This window comes from Cuculus canorus, chromosome 8, assembly GCF_017976375.1.
Source record: "Cuculus canorus isolate bCucCan1 chromosome 8, bCucCan1.pri, whole genome shotgun sequence".
Taxonomy (NCBI): Eukaryota; Metazoa; Chordata; class Aves; order Cuculiformes; family Cuculidae; genus Cuculus; species Cuculus canorus.
The window spans coordinates 13,280,861-13,301,005 of NC_071408.1; the positions used below are offsets into that span (position 1 = coordinate 13,280,861).

General features: G+C 55.3%; 1 protein-coding gene across 13 annotated transcripts in view; it reads left to right on the forward strand.

Annotated features, from left to right (window-relative positions):
* Positions 1–20,039, forward strand: part of LOC104063318 (myomegalin) — a 35,420-nt gene extending 15,381 nt beyond the window's left edge. For 5 of the 13 annotated variants that reach the window (XM_054072883.1, XM_054072886.1, XM_054072889.1 and 2 more), the window contains 34 exons: positions 140–232; positions 332–547; positions 1,451–1,609; positions 1,979–2,092; positions 2,321–2,458; positions 2,762–2,941; positions 3,215–3,409; positions 4,325–4,468; positions 5,521–5,590; positions 6,119–6,207; positions 6,368–6,484; positions 7,033–7,170; positions 7,495–7,607; positions 8,355–8,482; positions 12,447–12,538; positions 12,650–12,810; positions 12,914–13,232; positions 13,319–13,481; positions 13,615–13,731; positions 13,816–14,290; positions 14,525–14,760; positions 14,983–15,034; positions 15,340–15,557; positions 15,864–16,079; positions 16,578–16,799; positions 16,983–17,114; positions 17,261–17,380; positions 17,479–17,656; positions 17,740–17,864; positions 18,099–18,200; positions 18,377–18,941; positions 19,012–19,140; positions 19,271–19,317; positions 19,503–20,039. In XM_054072883.1, coding sequence (XP_053928858.1) covers positions 140–232; positions 332–547; positions 1,451–1,609; positions 1,979–2,092; positions 2,321–2,458; positions 2,762–2,941; positions 3,215–3,409; positions 4,325–4,468; positions 5,521–5,590; positions 6,119–6,207; positions 6,368–6,484; positions 7,033–7,170; positions 7,495–7,607; positions 8,355–8,482; positions 12,447–12,538; positions 12,650–12,810; positions 12,914–13,232; positions 13,319–13,481; positions 13,615–13,731; positions 13,816–14,290; positions 14,525–14,760; positions 14,983–15,034; positions 15,340–15,557; positions 15,864–16,079; positions 16,578–16,799; positions 16,983–17,114; positions 17,261–17,380; positions 17,479–17,656; positions 17,740–17,864; positions 18,099–18,200; positions 18,377–18,941; positions 19,012–19,140; positions 19,271–19,317; positions 19,503–19,558 — 5,619 coding nt within the window. In that variant the 3' untranslated portion in view covers positions 19,559–20,039. Of the gene's footprint in view, positions 1–139; positions 233–331; positions 548–1,450; positions 1,610–1,978; positions 2,093–2,320; positions 2,459–2,761; positions 2,942–3,214; positions 3,410–4,324; positions 4,469–5,520; positions 5,591–6,118; positions 6,208–6,367; positions 6,485–7,032; positions 7,171–7,494; positions 7,608–8,354; positions 8,483–12,446; positions 12,539–12,649; positions 12,811–12,913; positions 13,233–13,318; positions 13,482–13,614; positions 13,732–13,815; positions 14,291–14,524; positions 14,761–14,982; positions 15,035–15,339; positions 15,558–15,863; positions 16,080–16,577; positions 16,800–16,982; positions 17,115–17,260; positions 17,381–17,478; positions 17,657–17,739; positions 17,865–18,098; positions 18,201–18,376; positions 18,942–19,011; positions 19,184–19,270; positions 19,318–19,502 lie in introns of all 13 variants that reach the window. The other 8 variants (XM_054072882.1, XM_054072884.1, XM_054072887.1 and 5 more) reach the window with 8 other exon arrangements.
* The last annotated feature ends 106 nt before the right edge of the window (positions 20,040–20,145 follow it).

A 20,145-nucleotide genomic window follows, 5' to 3' on the forward strand; every position in this document is an offset into this window, starting at 1 on the left:
GGATCTCATTAAATTATTTCTTGCAAAGATCTCACTTTTGTGTAATGCTGACATGTGTCCTAATCCACGCTGAAGGCTGAGATGGGAGGAGTTGTGCTTGGTTTGCCAGTGACTGGGCTTTCTAACCTTTGACTCGTAGGCAGAAGAGCTGCACCATATCATCGAAGGGCAGAATGAGACGATGGCCAAGCTGCGGGACATGTTACACAGAAGCCATGTGGGACAGTTGCAGGTACGTCTCTGGAAAGCCTTGAGTATACCAGGGATCCTATTTTTTAAATCCCTCTTATGAAGTGAATCTTTGAGTTTCTCTGTTTCCCACTCTTGTTAGATGTCAGAGAGCCCACTGTCATCCCAGGAGCAGCAAATGTCACTGTTAGATCTTCAGAACACGCTTTTCTGCACCAAGCTGGAGGTGCAAAAACTGAAAGGAGCCCAGTGCCAGAAAGAGCACCAACTAGCTGAAGCTAGGAGAGCAACCCAGCTTCTAGAGATCATGGTGCATGAGGAAGAGCAGCAGAAAGAGGCAACCTGGAAACACAATCAGGTATGAGAAGCTCTTAGCCTGGAAGTCTCTGGGGTTACACGACTTAAGAAGCACTGGTGTAGTCAGTACTCTGCTCTTTTTCATTATTTCTACCTACAACAGTCTGGGCACACTTGGCTAACCCTTTGTCACTTATGGCAGGGAGAATTCTCCAGCCTCCTCAGCTTCGTATCTGAGGATTTAGAATCAGCAAAGGCACTTGATAGTGGGAATATCATCACTTGTTTGTCTTTGGCTGCTGCAAATGACCCATCTCTTTTTGTGATATTACAAAGTCAGCATCCACTGCTGCACAGGTGTCCTGGTTTCAGCTGGGATAGAATTAATTTTCTTCCCAATAGCTGCTGATTTTCAGATTTAGTATGAGAAGAGTGTACAAATTACACTGTTTTTTCATGCTGTTGCTGAGAAATCAAGGATTTTTTGGTTACCCATGTTCTATCAGTATGCAGGTGCAGAGCCAGGACGGCTAACCCCCACTGGCCAACAGAATATTCCATACCTAACATCATGCTCAGCAAGCATGAGAATTTAGGCTGCGTGTGGGTAGGCGATCCAGGTTCCATCTTAGGTGTTCCATGCTTGCTGAAATCACTGCTCAGGGTGGGCTGATCATTGAGCAGTGAGCAGTCGTATTTTACTATATCCTTATTTAGTATTTTTATTGATGTTGTTGTTACTGTTATTATAATATTGTTCTATAAATCTGTCCTTATCTCAACCCATGAGTTTTACTTTACTTCCCAGTCCCCGTAGAAGTGCAGTTTGAGATGTGAAGCTGTAGTATTGCAGAGCACTTCTGGCTGCTCCCATAGCTCTTGTTGCTTGTGGCTTCTTTAAACAGCTGGCCTCCTGTTTAAAGGTCTGAGGACTGACTCCAAGGTATGTGATTTTCTCTGACAGGAACTGCGCGCTGTGGTACAGCAACTGCAGACAGAGCTGCAGGACAAGGCTCAGCAGCTCCAGGTGGTGGAGCAGGAGAAGTGCCGTGAGCTGCAGGCTCAGGAGCAGAGAGTTCAGCATTTGAGTCAGCATCTGGCTCACAAGGAACAGCTTCTGCAGGTGAGATGCAGAAAAATTTAAATTGAATGTGAGTAGCCAGGGCCCCTGCTCTTCCTTTGGTATTCAATGGCACAAAAGTCAGCCTGTAGATTTCATGCATGCCCCTTGAAGAAGGGAGGGAAAGAGGTGCATCTGAGCTCCCAAACCGAGGAAGGAGGCACAGGTTTATGAGTACTTCAGCCCACAGCAATGCCTGCTACGCCCTGGCAGGGGCTGGTCAGACAACCCTGGGTACTGGGGCATTGCCACCCCTTAGTGTGGGAGCTAGAACAAGCAAAGGGTGGAGATAGTTAGTCCTGATTCTCCTCTGCAGCTCCTGGGAGAGCTTCTGGACTGACAGTTGTACTTGGGGCGGGGGGTGACCTCTAGGAATCACGGGAACTACTGCAATGCCAGCAAAGCTTGGACAAGAGCCCTGCAGCCATGAAAGCCATGTTGGAGAAACTGCAGCAGCGAATCAGCGACAGGGATGCTGCTCTGGAGGTGAGCACAGTCTGTTGGTGACGTCTCCCTGTTTTCACTATGGCTCAGCCTTTGGCTGCAGTGTGGCCCCAGGCAGACCCAAGGGGTGACCATGTCTTCTGTGTGCTCTCCATGGCTCAGCCTCCCAGCGAGTCCTCTGAAAGGGAGAGCTGAGTTGCCCAACAAAGTGAGTGGTGGGCTGCAGAGCACTACAACCCTGTTCTGAGTGATCACCTCCTCTCACCCTAGCGAGCAGTAGATGAGAAGTTCTGTGCCCTGGAGAAGAAGGAGCAAGAGCTGCAACAGCTCCACCTTTCAATAAGGGAGCGTGGAGGGGACCTGGAGAGGCTGCGCAGTGTCCTATCCAGCAATGAGACCATGATTCATGTGAGTGCTTGCACCTGGGCATGCAGAGACCAGCTTGGCTGTGGTGTAGTGCTAGACAGACCTTCCTGTGAATGCTCTGGGTGTTGTCAGAGAGAGCAGCTGCAGTGTTGGCCATCCTCTGGCCTTGCATGTGGGGCAAGTTCCTGGGTCACTGGTATTTCTGGGCTGGGTGTAGAGGCGAGTGTGGTGTCTAGAGGGGATGGGGATGAATCTATGTGACAAGACGGAGAGGCCGGTATTCCTAGTTCTGCTTAAACTGGGATAAAGTCACTGTCTCTGAGCTGCTTCTGTTGTGGTCCCTAGAGCCTGGAGAGCCTCCTGAAAGCTAAAACACTGGAACTAGAGCAGGTGTTGGCATCCTGCCAAAACCTCTGCTGGCTCAAGGAAGAGATCGAGGCCAAATCCTGCAGCAGGCAGAAGGAGCAGGAGGGAATCATCCAGCAGCTGCAGACCTGCTTGCATGACAGGAATAAAGAAGTGGAGGTAAGGCCTTAGGTTGGTGTCCTGAGCCTTCAGCCAATGTATCTGCAGAGAGAGGAGGTCCAGAGCCTCTTGGCTGCCTGCTTTTGAGGAGGGCACTTGAAGCTGTGCTCAGTGCTTTGGATGGAAGCTGGCTGCTTTTGTCATCTGTAAATACCTGTGCTTGCTGAGACGCTGCTCAGCTACGCTCAGGTTGAAGAGCTTTTCGTCTTGAACAGTCTGCAGCTTGATGGTAACAATGTCTCCCCCATCTCTCCCTTCCTTCCCTTTGTTCAGGAGCTTACAGCAACTCTGCTGTGCAAGCTGGGCCCAGGGCAGAGTGAAATAGCAGAGGAGCTGTGCTTGCGCCTCCAACACAAGGAGAAGATGCTGCAGGATCTCCTCAGTGACAGGAACCGTCAGACCGTGGAGCATGATGCTGAAATCCGTGAGCTGCTGCAGGCCATGAGTGCCAGGGAGCAGCAGAGCCAAGTGAGTTGTGTGCAGCGGTGCAGTCGGGATGCTGAGGTGGATGGCTCAGCATGGTGTTAAGCAAATGGAAACTGCTCTCTGGCTGCTGTTGGTGTAGCCTGGTAGAGCTGCTGAGTGAAGAACCACATGAGATGCCATCAGCTCTTCCTAGCCCCTCACATAGGAACAGTTATGAAGCAGCAGCTCTTATAGCAGTGTTCGGGTGTCAGGTCCCTGTCACTAAGTGGACTGGGCACTTAATGGATGTGTATATGATGGGGAAGGAGGTGCAGAACTTCCTACTAGATATTTGTGCTGCTGGGCTTGGGACAGCAGACAGACTGTGGGATAATTTCTGCTTTGTGTGGGTATTACCAGACCAAAAAGGAAGACTGAACTGTTTCTTGTGTAGTGCAGAAATGTGAGGAAGCTGTGCTCATTGCCTCTTAACTTACACTTAGTCAAACTGGTGTGTGATCCTGGGCATGTAAATACTACTTGAAGACTGGTTCCTACTCTGCTTACTTTTGCAAGCTGGCTGTATTTCATTGTTACCCAAGATACTCAGCTTGGAGTTTTCATTCATAAAAACGGGGGCTAAAAGGCCAAGCCTGTCTTTTCCTTTGTCTGTCCTTTGTCTTTCTCCCCTCCTGAATGAGGTGTGAGAAACTGAGGCGCTCGTTCCTCTGTAGGCAGAAACCAAGCCTTGCTGCAGCTTACCTGACAAGCAGGAATGGGAGGAAAACAGTAGAGTCACTGTGAGTGACCAGGGAGCAGTAGCTCCTAGTAGCTCCCAGGCTGGTTTGCAGGTCCTTTCCAGTCTCAAGTGACAGATAAACATTGACATGATTTCCCTTAGCTTCTAAGGAAGGTGAAGGACAGGGATCCTACCTTTCATCACAGCCCTTCCTTTCCCTGTTTCTCCCGCTCAATCAGGTGGCTGCTGAGAAGATGGCGCACGCTTTGGCTGAAAGGAGCTGTGAGTTACAACTTCTGCGCCAGCATGTGTTGAGAAAGGAGCCTGTTGGGACCCAGTCAGCTGGTGCCAGGCTGTTGAAGCAGGACAAACAGCTTATGCAAGTAAGAATCATGCTCTGTGTTTCTCTATCTGTGGTCTCAGGGCTCAAGAGAGAACTGGTGGCAACAGGAAGAAACAGGAGAGGGGAGCTCCACAGAGAATGACAGAAATGAAAATGGGATTAGGGAAGAAACTTCCTATAGGAGGAAGAGAAGAAACTGAGGAGCAGAAATGCCTGGATGTTCTGATCTTTATTCCACCACCTCTTGTCACTCAGGATCTCCTTTTGTTTTCATCAGGCAGTATTTGAGTCCTTAGGGCATGTGAGAGTATGACAAATCCACCCTCTGACCTTCCAGCATTGACCCAGTCCTTCCTTGGGCTGTGCTGCCTCGTTGTATTGTAATCCCATCCCTGACATTGACACATTCTGGAGGGGACAAGAGAGCTAATTTTAGGTCCCACTAATTCTTGGCAGAGCCTGCTGGCGGTTTGCTGTCTCTTCTACAATTGGAGTTGGTATTTTTAAAGCAGCTTTGCTAAAAACCCCTTTGAGGCTGAACACAACTCCAAGGCTACATATGCCATGCTCTTATTTGACAGCTGTTAATAGTTTATTGATGAGCTGACATGTTGAACATTTTTAAGCAGCTGTAAACAGGTTGCTTGTTTCTGTTCCCAGGATCAAAATGAGGTCTAGAGGCTTCCAGGAACATGTATATGGCTCATGCTCTGTGTTTTCCTTCCTGCATGGTCCGTGTGAGCCACATCGTTGCATGAATATGTAGATCTTTGTAGAATCTCAGTTGAAAGCTGGGTTTGCTGCAGTTGAGTGAAACCTGTTTAATCTGTATTATGAAGACACTCACTGCCAGCAGTCTCTTTGTACCAAATAAAACAAGATCAGAGCCCAGGTGCCCACATATACAGCTTCTAGATTGAGTGCAATTTGCTTATCCATGCTGCCTGGCCAGATCACCTTCATTGGTGTCTCACATTTCAGAGGCATCAACAAAGTGGTTGGCAGCTTTGCTGCAATCTTAGAGCTCTGTGGAAGTTGTGAGTGCTAGGTTCCCCATAAAGGTACAAACCGTGGAGGCTTTTGTGTTTTCAGGAAAGAACTTGTGGAGCTACAGCCGCTGCTGGACCCACCCAGGGAGACAGCAGCTGCAAGACAGAGGGAGGTGAGTATGGTAACAGCTTCTTTCAAGGTCCTCAAACATGACCAGGGCTTTTTGCTGTGGGGGAAACATGTATATGAAACAGACTAAAGAGCTTTGAGCAAGAGTGAGTATTTCGAAACAAAGCTGTGCCTTCTATTTGGGTGATGGTTAGATGTCTAGGGGTAGGAGTGTGGGAAAGAGAGGCTGGTATTGGGCTTGAGATGAGGTGCTTCCACTGAAGAGCTGATGCTATCCAGTGAAGGGTTAGATTCAGGCTGGGCTGAGACAAGTGCAACTGGTTTGGGTTTTGCCTTGGGCCCAGGACACATGAACTTTGCTGGGGTGAGATGGCAGGCCTGAGATATTGCTGTTGCCTTGGGCTGCTGTTAAAGGATCAAGTAGGGAAGAAGTGTCTTTACTAAGATGCAGTGTGATTGGGAGTGCAAACATTGTAGACCTATCTTGCCAAAGAGGGATTTTGTCTGATCCTGAGGTCAAAGGGAGCAGCTAACACACAGTAACCTTGCAATAAGCATGCTCTCTTTGCAGTTTCGATGTCAGCGGCAGAACTGGAGAAGGATCTTGTTAATGCCAAAGACGAGCTGGAGCTACTGGCAAAGAAGGAAAGGGAAAGCAGGGTGAGCTTGCAGTGAAGCCTGTGCTGATCCTCCTAGCTTACAGGGAACCACTGGGCTCGCTGGAGATTTTGGACCCCTCTGTTGTGAGGGGGGCCACAGTATGCTTGTAGTGGGGTTTTCGCTTTCTGAAGTCTTTCATGGACTTCTCTTCCCTCCCTAGCGAGAGCTCACTGCTCTCAAGTCTCTTGTGGCCACACAAGAAGAAGAGCTTCAGGTGCAGGCCTCGGATATCGAGTCCTTGACTAGGACCATCCAGATGAAAGAGGACCTCATCAAGGTGAGAAAATGAACTGTGCTGGATCGGTTCCACCTGGGAAGACTGCACATAAGTCTCTTCTTTCCCCACACCCTGTACCTTGTGCTCACTCACTCACACTGTATGGCAAGACAGAAACCAAGCTGCAGGCTTTCTGTGATAGCTATAAGAGGGTACTCTTTGCTAAGGAGCTTCTTCAGAGTAACGTGGCTGGTTGTCCATGGATGATATTGCTTCTGGGTTGCCTACAGCCCTCTGTGTTATTTTGGCCAGAAGGCAAAGGCTCCAAACCCCTAAGGTGACATTTGGCTTTTTGCTCCTTGTCTACCGAACACTTTTCTTTGAGAGTCCTTTAAATGGAGTGCATTGTGTCCCTTCTCAGTTCCTGTTCCAGGCTGTTGTCTCTGTTTAATACACCCTGGGTGCTTTGGCATTTCTTTCTTAAGAGACCTGAGTCTTTCCAAACACTGGAAAGTTTTGGCAGTTGTGTTCCAGGGAGGATTATGAAGGTCCAGCTGTCCTTGTTACTGATCCCTTCTTCACTGAGCCCTCCTGCTCTTGGTTTTCAGGATCTGCAGATGCAGCTGGTGGATCCTGAAGAAATTCCAGCCATAGAAAGGCTGACACAAGAAGTGCTAGTGCTTCGGGAGAAAGTGGCCATAGCAGAGTCAAGAGGACAAGAGGCTACTGGAAACAGAAGGCAGCAGGTAGTGTGCCACACAGGGCAAGCTTGGATGTGTTTGTGTGTCTGCTGGTCCTAAGTTATGAGGCTTTCTTTTCAGCCTCTTGATATGTTGAGTTGTGCTTGTCCTTGGAAACAGGCTGTGTACAATAGGGGGAGTACAAAGAGGATTGTTTCCCTTTAGTGTTTCTCTCAAAGGCAGAGTCTTTTGGATGTCTAAGAGTAACAATGATCAGCTTGATCACTTGGACACAAGCAAGAAAGGAAGGGGAGGCTCCTGTTTCTCTGGGGCAACCAGATGCCTCCTTTGCTTTCTAAGTGTTGCATCTTGTCTGTTCTCTCCAACCAGTTGTTACTGATGCTTGAAGGCCTGGTGGCTGAAAGGAATCGGTTAAATGAGGCTCTCCAGGCAGAGAGGCAGCTCTATGGCAGCCTGGTAAAGTTTCACACACACACAGATAGGTAAGCGAGGTGGCCTTGGCTCCGTGCTGCCCTTTTCCACTGCTGGTGCAAGTGTGGGTGGTCCAATGGGGCAGTCCCTGAAGCAGCGATTGTTCTGCAAGCCTGAGAGCCCTCAGTGGGAAAGAGAATCAGACAAATGTGGCTTTCGGACTCTGCGTTTTAGGCTGCCTTCTTCCCTTGAAGAGGCTACAATGGCCAGCTTTGAACTTATGCTACGTAAACTTCTCCATTTACCACCTCTTGTTCAGGCCCTGGGATATCCATCTCTGTTCCCTGGCTTGTCCCTTCCCACACACACTTGGCCACCTTTCAGAGGCTGCTGTCAAATTCCCAACCATCTGTTGTGTTGATAAAGATCTATCTAGGTGCTTATCCAGGGGCTTGTCCCACAGGGCAGCATGGCCTGCATTCTTTGTCTTGTGCACTAATCCCCTCCCCTTCATGGGGCTGTAGCCTCTGGGATATTTGAGCTACCTGATAGCACAGAAGTGCATAAGTGGAGTGCTTGGGTAAGTACTGAAGAACAGCTGTGACTAGGAGTCCCCTACCATGGTCTGGAGCCTTTTTTGGGGATGGTCGTGCTCTGGGAAGTTTAGAGGTGAGGCAGGAGGTGGCTGAGCTGCCCTGGGGGGTGTGCTGGGCCTGTGCCTGGAGCAAGTGGCATTTCTGAACAGAGATGCCAATTTGGTTACGCTTGCTGCTGCCTGTCTAACCCTCTTTCTTTTTTGTGCGGCATGTCTGCTTTAGTGCTGCAAGAGACCACGCTCTACAGGTGGAGCTGGAGGGGGTCCAGGAGCTCCGGGGACAGCTGGAAGAAGCTCTTGGAAGAAGCTTGGAGTGTTTGAGCAGGCTGGAGACTCAGGGCGCCATAGGAGGTGGGGAACAGGAGCGTGTGAAAGTCCTACCCCAGCATGCCTTCTGAGCACTTGGTGCTCACCTGCCTGCCACGGAAATGGTTCACTAACTGAGCGAGCCTGTCTCACTGACTCTGGGAGGGTTGCTTTGGTACTCAGTAACGGTATGATAGCGCTGGTGCAGGGCTTTTTGTTTTGGTTTTTGAGCTGCTTCAGAAACGGCCATCAGTGCAATCCACCTGTGTCTCGTGTTATGTTCCTGTCTGACCCCCCTGGTGGCCACTGATGTATTTGCACATTCAAAACATTCCAGTTTAGTTGATTTCCCTCCATCTCCCCTCTCTTCCCACCTCCGTGGGCCAAATAAAGATTCCCTTTCTCTGAAGGAGAAGCCAAATGTTCTCTATCATCTCCCAAGTGCATGAGTGTGAGTTTTTGTATTCCCTCCCCCTTTTTCTTACCCAGTGACATCCCCCTCTTGGGTTGATCGTGGCTGGCCCAAAAGGAGAAGGGCTATATGGAAAACTGGGTTCCAGAGCCAGAGAATTTGACAAGGGCTGCTAGACCTGGTCGCACTTGCCTGGTGCTCTTAGAGAAGTCTGCATGTGGAACCAATGATTCGTTTTATGCTTAAACCAAGTCCTACTCCTGTATTACTGACTTTTTTTTTTCTTCCTAATAGTTAGTTGTCTCTGCCTGGCTTGTGAGTTGCCTTCAAAGGAGACCTTCCTTCTCTTTTTGACAGAGGGTTTGGGGTGACTGAGGCCGATCCCTGCTCCCAGGGTGTAGGCTGGGTCTGGTCACTCACCTGCATGCGCACATCTTGCTTACAGGCTCCACACGGCCATTGGGCAATGGGCAGGACCCTATATCTGCTTTGCTGGGGAGAGGCTCCATTGGCACCACTGCACATGTTTTGTAAGGCATCTTTCACGTCCTCTGGGAGTGTTGGGTCTGGTATGACAGCTGAAAAACAGTAGCAAGAGCTTTCTGATGACCGGTGCTTCCCATGTGCAGTGTGGATCATCTGTCTCGTACTTGATTGATTCCCAGAGCAGCGTGAGCAAAATTTTTACCTCTGGGAATCTATATTTCTGCTCTTGCTAAGCTAGGAGTAGGCAGAGCAGAAGAGCGCTTGCTGGGCCGCGCCACTTGGATCTGTGCCTGCTCTGCTGCTCGTCTCCTGTGACTTCTTCACATGGCACCACTTATCCCATGCCTTGCACTTGTGCTGAGGTCTTCTCTTTTATGCCTCAGGTGGGGATAGGAGGCAGCACAGCTCTCCCCTCGCATGCAGCAGGGCAGTATGCTCCTGTATCTGCACGGAGCACTGGAGGGAGCTCAGTTGTTCCCATGTGGCCTGAAGGGACACAGCTGGTGGCTGCTGGGCAACTCTGGTACTTGGTTAGCTTTTCCTTTCTTGTCTTTCAGCTCATTCCTTTCCTCTCATTTCTCTGTGTAGCACCATCTTTTCTTTCTCATTCTGCCTCCCACTGTCTAGGTGCCTTTGTGTCCCTGTCCTTGCCTTTCCACCTTCCCTCCTCTTTCCTGGCTCTGATGCCTGGCTGGCTCACTGGTCCCTCAGGTACCATGGAGCCCAGACCCAGCACAGACTTGTTGGGATGGCACAAGGGGAATCTTGGCTGGTGCTCCGGCAGGTCTCATCTTTTTTTCTGTGTGTTTTACTGTAGACCTGTCCATGGCCTCTGCTAGCATTGCTGCTGTTAAGTGCCCCATAGGGGACCATTATCCTAGGCTGAGCTGTCCCAACTTTAGGGTCTTTAGGACCTCCTTTCATTCCTGGTATCCCTGACTGTACACTCCTTTGCCTGTCAGAAGAACCAGCCTTACCATCCCGTGCCAGAGAGCACCCTCTGTCAAAATGTGCAGTGCTTTGTGCTGTCTCATAGCTCTTTGTGGAAGTTTCTCCTTCCTCTCTGTTTCCCTGGGAACCCTGCTTCCCTTCTGTTATTCCCAGCAGCATGAAGCCTTCCAGCACAGCCAGTGTACCTGGGTGTCCGATGTCTCTGGGCCACATGCAGTTTTCCATTCATGCAACTTTGCTGTCAGGCTGGGTGTGAAAAGGCAGCAGAGACACTGAAAAACAGTGCTGGGGTTGCAACTCTTGCGTGCTTTGCTAACAGAGAGCTGAGCGGCCCCTGCCCCTTTAAATTTGCACCCTGGTGTGCTCCTGCTGCTATGCTGAACAGTAGCATGGGCAGGCTGCTCTGTGTGCACACTACTCTGCTCCCTCAGCACCAGCTTCCTCTTCTTCCCATGTTTAGTTTCCCCTCCTCCCACTTGAGAATTTCTCTCCCTTTTTCTGCCCCAGCCCTAGAGTGATGGGAGCCATGTGGAGCTGTGGGTGATGGTGAGAAGTAGGGTGCTGTGTCCCTTGAGCAGCTGTGATGGCTGTGAGCCACCCTGCCTTGGCCTCAGCCACAGTGACCCAGCTTGAGAACCATGTATGTTTGGCCCTTGGCTCCCAGCAAAGCCTGTAGCTGAGGGTCTGCCTCCCCTCACCCTTCGAGGCCCTGCAGGCAGTGAGCTGTAGCCCTAGATGGTTGTCACCTGGCTGGCTGTGTCCCCGGGGCTCATGGGGCTGTGCTTTGGCTATGCTGATTGCCACTCATGGGACCTGCTGCTTCCAGTGCCACTAAGGACTTTGCTCCTGGGACAGCACTCGTCTGCGCTGGCTCTCATAGCTCTCTGGGGCATGAATGCTGCTTCAGTGCAGGCTCCACCATGCAAGGTGATGTCTGCCCAGGCTCGGCACTGAGGTGCCCCCGATTTTTATAATCTCATGGCAGTTGGTTGTCATGACTGGGTCTCCTGAGTGTGTCACCATCTGTGTGTGCTGTGCAACTGCCTTGCTGCAAGGCATGCTCCTGGCTGACCCTTGGCTCTCCCTCCCAGGAGCCACGTACTTCCCTGTTGGCTTCTCCTTCGCCAGTGGTGTTTGAGGTCTCTTCCTCCTGCAGGATTTCCCTGTGTTCAGCCTCGCCTGGAAGCTCCACATAGTGCTGGGTTTGACCTTTGGCAAAACAGCCACATTTCCAGTTGGGCACAGGCAGCTGTGAAACCTGGCTCTGCACAGCCCCAGGACTGGTCTTGGGCCCTGTCCGAGCTCCTCTTTCCCTGGCGAGAAGAGAGTTTTGGGGTACACCCATGTCTCAGCCCAGGCAGGCTGAGCCTAAGCAGCACAGGCAGGGTCCTGCAGCTGTGTGGGAGGAAGGCTGCCCAGACAAGGGGTGTAAGAACTTGCCCTGGGCTGTGCACCAAGGAGCCGGGAGCAGAGCTGTGTGCAAGCCAAAAAGCATGCCCCAGCTCACCTCTGTGCAGGGTGAGCCCCAGGCCCGGTTCGCTGTGCCGTGGGATGCAAGTGTTTCTCTAGCTCTGCTGCAGATCTGCAAAGCCAGCACAGGGCTTGCAGAGAACCCAGGGCCAGGCACGGCAGAAGGGCTTGGGTGGCATGGGCAGGGTGGATGTTTGTGCCCTCCTTGAGCTGCTCCTGCCTGGGCAGGCCATCATTTAGGGTGCACCCAAGCACCCCCGCCAGGTCAGACAGTGCCAGTGAGTGTCCTGCCCGAGCATCTGCTGCTGGCTGTGGCTTGTGAAGTGGCCGCAGGTTGGGTGGCACACATGCACATGCGTCAGGGCAGCAAGCACTTGGTGGTGTGAAGGCAGAGATGTGGATGGTGCCAGTGGCACTGCTGGGGTGCCATCCCTGGGGCTGCAGGCAGCTGGGACCGTCCACTCTCTTGGTGCTGTGTTGGAGCTCCAGCGTACAGAGAGGGTTGGAGGGCACAGGGACAATAGGGATACCTCGGTCCTGCTGAAAGTGCCCGGGCACTGGGCATGTGCAAGAGCAGGCACATGCTCCGGGGCTGCACACCTCCTGGGTATCACCAGGGAGGAGAAAACAGAGGTAGTGCCACCACTGCCAACCGCTCTGAGTTGTTCATTGTACTGTGCTGTCCCCTAGGTCAGTCTACAGGGACAAATGCTGATGGTGTCAGCAGTAATCTCACCCAGAGCACTGAAGAGGAGGCAGCTCACAGCGCAGCACCCCTGCACGTGAGTTGGGGCAGCATGACAGCAGGAACAGAGCTGGGCACTGAGACTCTGCCCAGCTGTGACACAGCCCCTTTGGAAATGCCTCTTCACTCTCTGCCTTTGTCCCTCTAGAGCAGCCACCAAGCCCCTAAGGAAATTGGAGGCACTGAGAGGGCCTCAGTGGGGAGCATGGCACCCACTATGGCAGAGCAGGAGCTGCAGGCAGAAGAGGAGCTGCGGGAGTTGAAGGTGCAGCTGGAGGAAGCTGGCTTCTCCTCAGTCTCTCACATCAGGCAAGAAACCTGGGACGCTGGTGTCAGCGGGTGGCAGTATTTTGAGGGGGGGTACCCTGCACCCCAGCCATCGCCTGCCCTTCACAGTGCCTTGTGCCCCCAGGAAGGCGATGCTGAGCCTGTGCCTGGAGAATGCGGAGCTGAAGGAGCGGATGGGTGAAGCCACGTCGCTGCTGGAGAGTGGGGAGCAAGAGGAGGTTTCGCTGGGCAGCTGCTCCCTGGCCCCCAAGCCCCGCAGGCTGCAGCGGAAGAACCGCAGTGCCCTTGGGGACTGCCCAGTTGGTGGCAGCGGGGATGGCCAGCGGCTCCCAGCAGAGAGGGAAGCTGTGCCTGCCAAACGCCCAGCGATTGAGGCGGGATCCCAGGGTGATGTGCCAAAGAGACTCTGCCCTGGTACTCCAGGTGGAGGGCATGAAAGCCACGTAAGTGCCCTGGGCACAGGGGACTGGGGTGGTGACGGCAATAGAGATGGAGGTGGGGAGCTCATAGCCCGTTTCCCTTCTGGCAGGCGGAGGGCACAGCCAGCAGTGGGGGCTGGCTGAGGCTGGGTGCAGAGCTGCGCTCCCAGGTGGTGCAGGGCCAAAGGCAGTGCCAGGAGCTGCAGGACAAGCTTGCTGCCTCAGAGGCCACAGTGCAGGCACAAGCTGAGCAGCTGGAGAAGTATCTGCGCTGTGAGTTAAAACCCTAGGTGGAATGAGGGTCTGTGGTGTGGCCTGGTGTGCCCTGTACATGGTGCTGCACATGGGACAGAGGTGGGGAATCCTCCCTGGAGGGGAACTCTGAGCTGATGAGGCTTCCTGGCAGGTGAACCCCATGCCCAGCAGCTCAGCAAGCAAGTGCAAGTGGACTTCCAGGACCTAGGCTATGAGACGTGTGGGCGAAGCGAGACCGAGGCTGACCGGGATGAGACCACCAGCCCTGGTAAGGAGATGCAGGGCTTTGGGGATCCCTGTGCCTTGCCTACATAGTGTGGAGAAGTGACACTGTGTCCTGTCCACTCTGCAGAGTGTGAGGAGCCAGATGTATTCAGCGAGCCCAGCCTGGGAGAGGAGCTGGGGTGCCCATACTGGCCAGGGATGCCTGGGGAGGGCAAAGCTGCCAAGAAAGCTGTGGCACCAGGGGATGTGGGGGCCCTACACCAGCATATCCAGGACCTCAAGGCACAGCTACTCAATGCCAACAAGGTGATCCAGAGCCTGCAGCGCCGTGCCCGCTCCATTTCTGTCACCAGTGGCTACACCTCAGGTGCTGAGAGGCCCCTACCGGGTCCCACAGCCCTGGCCTCCCCGGGCCACAGCCTCACTGATGAGGACGAGGGCTGGCAGTCCGATGGCCACAGCACCCTCTGCCCACCCACCCTGCGGGCACACAGCGACCTGCAGCAACTGGTTCACCGCGTCACCCTCCTCGAGGCGCAGCTGCCCGCAACCAAACCTGGAGGTGTTTTGCCCAAGGAGCTGCAATCTGCCACCTGGCCAGGGTATGGCTGCAGGGACTGGGGCCAGATGGGGAGCTTTTGTGGGTCTCCAGGAGTTGCCCAAGCTGGTGGCTTTTTGTGTCATGGTTTCCCTGCAGCCAGGCTCCAGGGTATTTGTATGGTGGGGCAGAGTTCCAGGGGTGGACAGTACAGCGACATCCCCATGACACCCTGTCCCCAAGGTGCTCTCTGAGGATCTGGCAGCCCTGCGGACCCCTGCTCGCCAATTCCTCCTAGGAAATACAACTCGCTGATCCAAGCACAGGCTCGGGAGCTCTCCCACCTGCGGCAGACACTGCGGGAGGGCCGTGGTGTGAGCCACAGCCTGACTCAGCACCTGCGTGATGCCCTGCGGTCTTTTGAGGATCTCCTCCGTGGCACTGACATCGACTACTACCTGGGCCAGGGCTTCCGGGAGCAGCTGGCCCAGGGCAGGCAGCTGGCTGAGAGGCTCAATGACAAGCTGGGCACCAGTAAGTACCTTTGGGGTGGCACTGAGTCTGGGCATCATGGGGTATGGCAGGATGGGAAGGGATACTTCAATGGGTACTGCGAACAGCTGGGGCTACTGGGACACCTTGTGCTGTGTGGGCTACCCACTCTAACCTGGGCTGTCCTGCTGTGGCTCTGTCTGGGGACAGGCAGCCTGAGGCACAGGGACACACTGACTGGCTCCTCTCTGGCTTGTTTTTCAGGAGATCGACAAGATGGGAAGGATAAAACCAGCCATGAACTCCTGGCAATGAGGTATCTGTTCCCAGGGAGGGATTGAGGGATGTGCTCCACATGGGCACCCTAGAAGCTATCACTGTCCTTGGAGTGAGGCTTCGGGGTCCCCTTGGGGTCTCTGCTCCAGGTGGATGTCCTGTGGCTGCCTTTCTTTTGGAAATGGGGAACCTCAGGCTTGGATGGGCACCCCATGGCTTCAGGCACTCTTGCAGCAAGGATGGCGTGTGGCGTGTGATGCTGGAGGAGGCACAGCACAGGCAGGGGGTGCTGTGGGACTGGGGTCACCCTGCCCTGCCTGTCCTGGTGATGGGCAACCTCCACAGGCTCAGCCAGGAGCTCCAGGAGAAGGAGAGGATGATTGAAAGCTTGGAGGCAAAGCTGCAGGATCGTTGTGAGTCCCCAGGCAGCAGCTGGCCACCCTCTGAGTCGTCCCACTCTGCCACCAGCACCTCCTTCGTGTCCGAGAGGCTGGAGCCCTGCTCCGATGGGGACATGGACAGCGAATGCAGCCAGTGCCATGAGGAGCCTGCCCGACTCACAGGTACCATGGGGTGCGTGGGGGCCACATGGTGGGCTGGGGACACATAGCCTCTCTGTAACTTGTGGGTCCCTGCAGCAGGAGGTGCCCATCAGACCTGAGCAGGGGCTGCCTGCGTGGCACTGTGCCCCAACACCACCCTGGGGCATGAGCACATAGCACCTGGGGCTGCAAGGATTGTCTCAGGGAGCCCCCATGGTACCACGGCCCTGCAAGGCTGGGACTGTACCAGCCAGAGCCCTGCTAACCTCTCTCTCTCTCTCTCTCTCTCTCTCTCCCTCTCTCTCTCTCTCTCTCTCCTGTCTCTAGGCCTTCACTTTGACTCTTTGTCCAAACCTGTCAGTGCCCCCCTGCCTGCGCTGGCCCCTGGGCTGCCCCCCTTCCTGCCTGATGGGCTCCCCCTCACTGTGGCCCCCCTCCTGGGCTGTTGCGGGACCCCCATCTGCTCCCTGGCTGAGGCACAGCAGGAACTGCAGGTGCTCCGGAGGCAGCTGGGAGAAAGTGAGAGCGTGCCTCCAGCATGGGGTTGGTCCTGTGTGCCATGCTGTCCTGTGCTGCACTGCATGGCCCCTGCCCTCTCTGTCCTGCTCTGGCCCTTCTCCTGCTCCCTGGGGCCACAGCTTCGAGGCTGAGTCCCATCGCTCTGGCTGGGGGATGATGGGGACATGTGATTGTCATGTGGAGAGAACTTGGTGGGCAGTATGGACACAGCCTGAGGCAGCCCTTGGTGTGGATACTTACACATCCGAGGGCCCTGTGGAAAGGTTAATTGCTGTGCAGGGGTGGGGCTGAGACCCTCCAACTTGTGTAGTGTAATCAAGTAAGCCCTGGGAGAGCCTCTGCTCTTGGCGGGGAGTGGGTTTGGCTGGGGCAGGACATAAATGATCACCATGGGACCATGGGCTGCACTGTTGGACGGAGTGAGAAGGGGGGCAAAAAGCGCATGGCAGGAGTGCATTGCCCCCATTCTTCCTCCCTGCTTGTTGCCCTCCTCCTCCTCACCGATTTGCCCTCTGCATGTAGGTGGGACGCTGCCCATGGCACCAACAAAGCCCACAACCCCACTGGGCCAATTCGACGAGGGCAGCAAAGCCCCAGCGTCTCTCTGCCGACACAGGGAGCTGCAGAGCTTGGCCGAGCCCTCCAGGGCCACTGAGGCACGTGGCCTTTGGGCTGTACCTGCTCCTAGCCGGCCGCTCTATGGGGCCCTGCCCTCGGGGTACCCCTCCAGCCAGAAGCTAACAGGTAAGATCCATGCCGGAGAGCACGAGGGCATCCTGGCTGGGTGTGGGGCATCAGGGAGGAGACCCAGCCGCAGAATGGCTGCAGGACGTGGCTCCAGCAGGGGGCAGGATCGGGGGATGACAGGAGGCAGACAGCACAGCCATCCCCGCCCCGAGCCCAGATGCCCCCACGTCCTTGTGGCAGGGGCGGACCTGCTGGAAGAGCACTTGGTGGAGATCCGCAGCCTGCGCCAGCGTCTCGAGGAGTCCATCTGCGCCAATGACCGGCTCCGGGAGCAGCTCGAATGCCGCCTGGCCTCCACCAGCAAGGCCAGCGGTATGGTACCATGCAAGTTGGCACTGCTGGGGGGCCCTGGGCTCTCGGGAGGACAGAGTCTTTGCACACCTAATTGCATGGGGAGGGCACTCACCCTGTGTGCAGAGTGTCGGGAAGGAAATTCAGCATCAGTCCCTCCTTTGCAGGGTTGCCCAGCGATGTCTACACTCAGGGGCTGGAGCCAAGGCTGCAGCTGAGCGGGGAGAACCAGGCTCTGCGTGAGGACAACCGAACCCTGCAGCTCCAGTGTGACCACCTCTCCCAAGGTAGGGTCGGGCCACTAGCAGCCCAGGTCTGAGTCTGAGTCTGAGTGGGCACTGGCTGAGTGGAGTGGTGCTGACACATCCACGCTCTCCATCCCCAGAGCTGGCACGCGTGCAGGAGGCGCTGCAGGCTGCCTGCTCCCGGGCACGGGAGGCTGAAGCAGAGCTGGGCCAGAGGCGTGGGGAGCAGCAGAGGCTGTCGGAGGAGCTTGCTGAGCGCCAAGAGACCATCCGGCAGCTTCGGGATGAGAGGTGCTCTCTGCAGGAAGACAACAACAGGTAAGGTTTGAGGCATCGTGGCTCAGGGCTGGCAGGGCTGGGTGGCACAGCTGGCCCTTGCCTCATGTGTCACCCCTCTGCAGGCTGCAGCACACAGTGATTCTCCTGCAGCAGCAGAGTGAGGAGTACCGCCTGCTCCTGCAGACCCTGCACACGGAGCTGCACATCTACAAGAACCTCCCTGGTCCCTCCACCAAGACCCGTGCAGGTATGGGACCTGTCACCAGCCCCTGCCACCACCCCCAGGTCTTCTGCCAAGGTCCTTGTCCCGGGGTGCCTGGCCCCTCTGCAACTCTTGGGGAGCCCAAATGCCTCTCCTTGTCACAGTAGCAGGAAGGACATGGTGGCCCTGCAGTCAGGCAGCAAGGGAGGGAAGGCTCCTCAGCTGTGCTAGGCATGGAGCCATGGCCATCTGTGGGGGCTCAGACACTTCTTCTTCCAGGCTGCTTCCCATCTCCTCCGGTGCGGGATGTTGGCATGAACTCAGCAGCTCCCCTCTTCTCCCCATTGCCCTCTGATGTGTCGGTGGCCCAGCGGATGGATGGTAGGTACCAGAGCTTGCCCACAGGTGAATCTCAGGGCTGCAGAGACCTGACAGACTCACGACACCACCCTTGCTGATCAGGGATGGAGAGCCCAAGGCAGAGCTGAGCTCCTGGGTTGGGACAGGAAGGGACACAAAGGGATCACAGTCCTCACCCAGCCCTGCTTGTCCCACAGAGCCATGTGGGACAAACCCACCGTTGAGGAAGAGTGAGGGTATGACAGGGGCTCATGTTGTGGGCTGCCTGGACACCTACCAGGCCCTGGAACAGCACATCCTGGAGGGGAAAGCGCTGGCCTATGAGCTGATGTGTCTCTCGCGCCCTGCACTCGGGCTCCCTGGCTGCCTTCTCCCAGGAAAGGAGGTAAAGCATGGGCAGGACAGGGCTGGTGACAGCAGGGGGACAGCTCCTGCTCTGCGGACGATGTGTAAAGCATCTTCCGAGTCCGCCACCAGCCTCGAGCCTTGCAGGGCTGGCGTGTGGCAGTCAGCATCCAGGCCCAGGACTGTTGCTGGCACTGCCCTGTCATGTGAGGCTGGGCATGGTGGTTCCCCAGATGCAGGTGCTCCAGCAGCACCTGCTCCCGCACCCCTCTCCTGCAGGTCCTGGGGTGGACGGGCGTGGGGCACCTCTGGGGAAGTGCCAGCAACCTGCACCACGTCCTCGAGGAGTGCACGTCTCTCCTTGCTGCTTTCTGGAGCACTGTGCTGCCCATCAGCCCTGCCAAAAACCAGGGCAAGGTAAGGACCGGACAAGAGGCTGGCGGGGCTGGCTGCTTGCTCGCTGCTCATTGCACTGATCTTGTCCCAGGAGCAGGCACTGCAGGGCGAGATCGCAGCACTGCGGGCCCAGCTCTCTGAGAGGGAGGATGCTCTGCAGAGCACAGCCGAGCAGCTGCGCAGCACAGCCCGGCTCAAGGACAGCATGGAGCACTTCATTGTGAGCCAGCGTATGTGGCCCGCGGGGAATCCTGCTGCGGGGGGTACGGCCAAGCTGGCTGCAGCCCATGTGCCTGGGGTGGCTTCAAGGTGCAAGGACCTCACTCACCCTGTCCCTCTCTTCCTCGCAGTGACCAAGACCCACAACGTGCTGCGCAAGGCCAGAACAAACCTGGAGGTGAGTCTGCCCTGGCACCCAGCATGGGATGGGGCAGGTCCCTCTGCCGTGGAGAGCCCTGATGCCCCGGGGATGGGCACAGTGAGGGATGCTGAGGGGCACAGCGTGGGGGCATGACAAGGACCCATTTTCCTTGGCCTGCCCTGGCAGTGTCTCCCTTGCTGCCACACGTGCTCTCTCACCAGGTGACGGCCCAGCAGGCTCTGTCCGTTGCATGAGCCCCAGGCAGGGCAGGGAGTGATGCCTCCGGCTGCAGAACAATCCACTGGCTGCAGAGCCATGCCGTGCTGTGCCATGCCAGAGGGGTGGAGCAGACCTTGCCTCTACTACTGCCAAGAGCTGGGGTGGAGAGGGGTCTAGGGTGTTCAGTGCTGCACAGTTAGTGGGTTTGGGCTTCCATGTTGGCCCACCTTTGCTTGGCACTGCAATAGCAGCTGGTGGCTTGGGCTTTGCCTGCTCCATGTTTTGGCGCTCACTCCCCTCTGCTGATGGTGCTTAGAGTGGGGCATCACAGCCCTCCACACAGCACGCCTCTCGCCACAGGACTCTGTCCCATTTGTAATCCTGCTGCGTACCTGTCCTTGCTCATGGATGTATGTATATGTATATGTATATAAAGGTATCAGAGCTGCGTTTAGGGGGCTCCCCAGGCATGTTGGAGCCCCAGCGCAGGAGGAAGATGTAAGAAATGCCATGTTCTGTTCAGTGGCTGAAGAGCCCCCAATAAAGGTTTCCTCCAGGTTGTGGTGTTTCTGGCACCCCCTCCCCAAGTGCTGGCCCAGTCAGCTCTGCACCCCCCCAGCGCTCCCTTCCCTCCCCTTGCTGCTC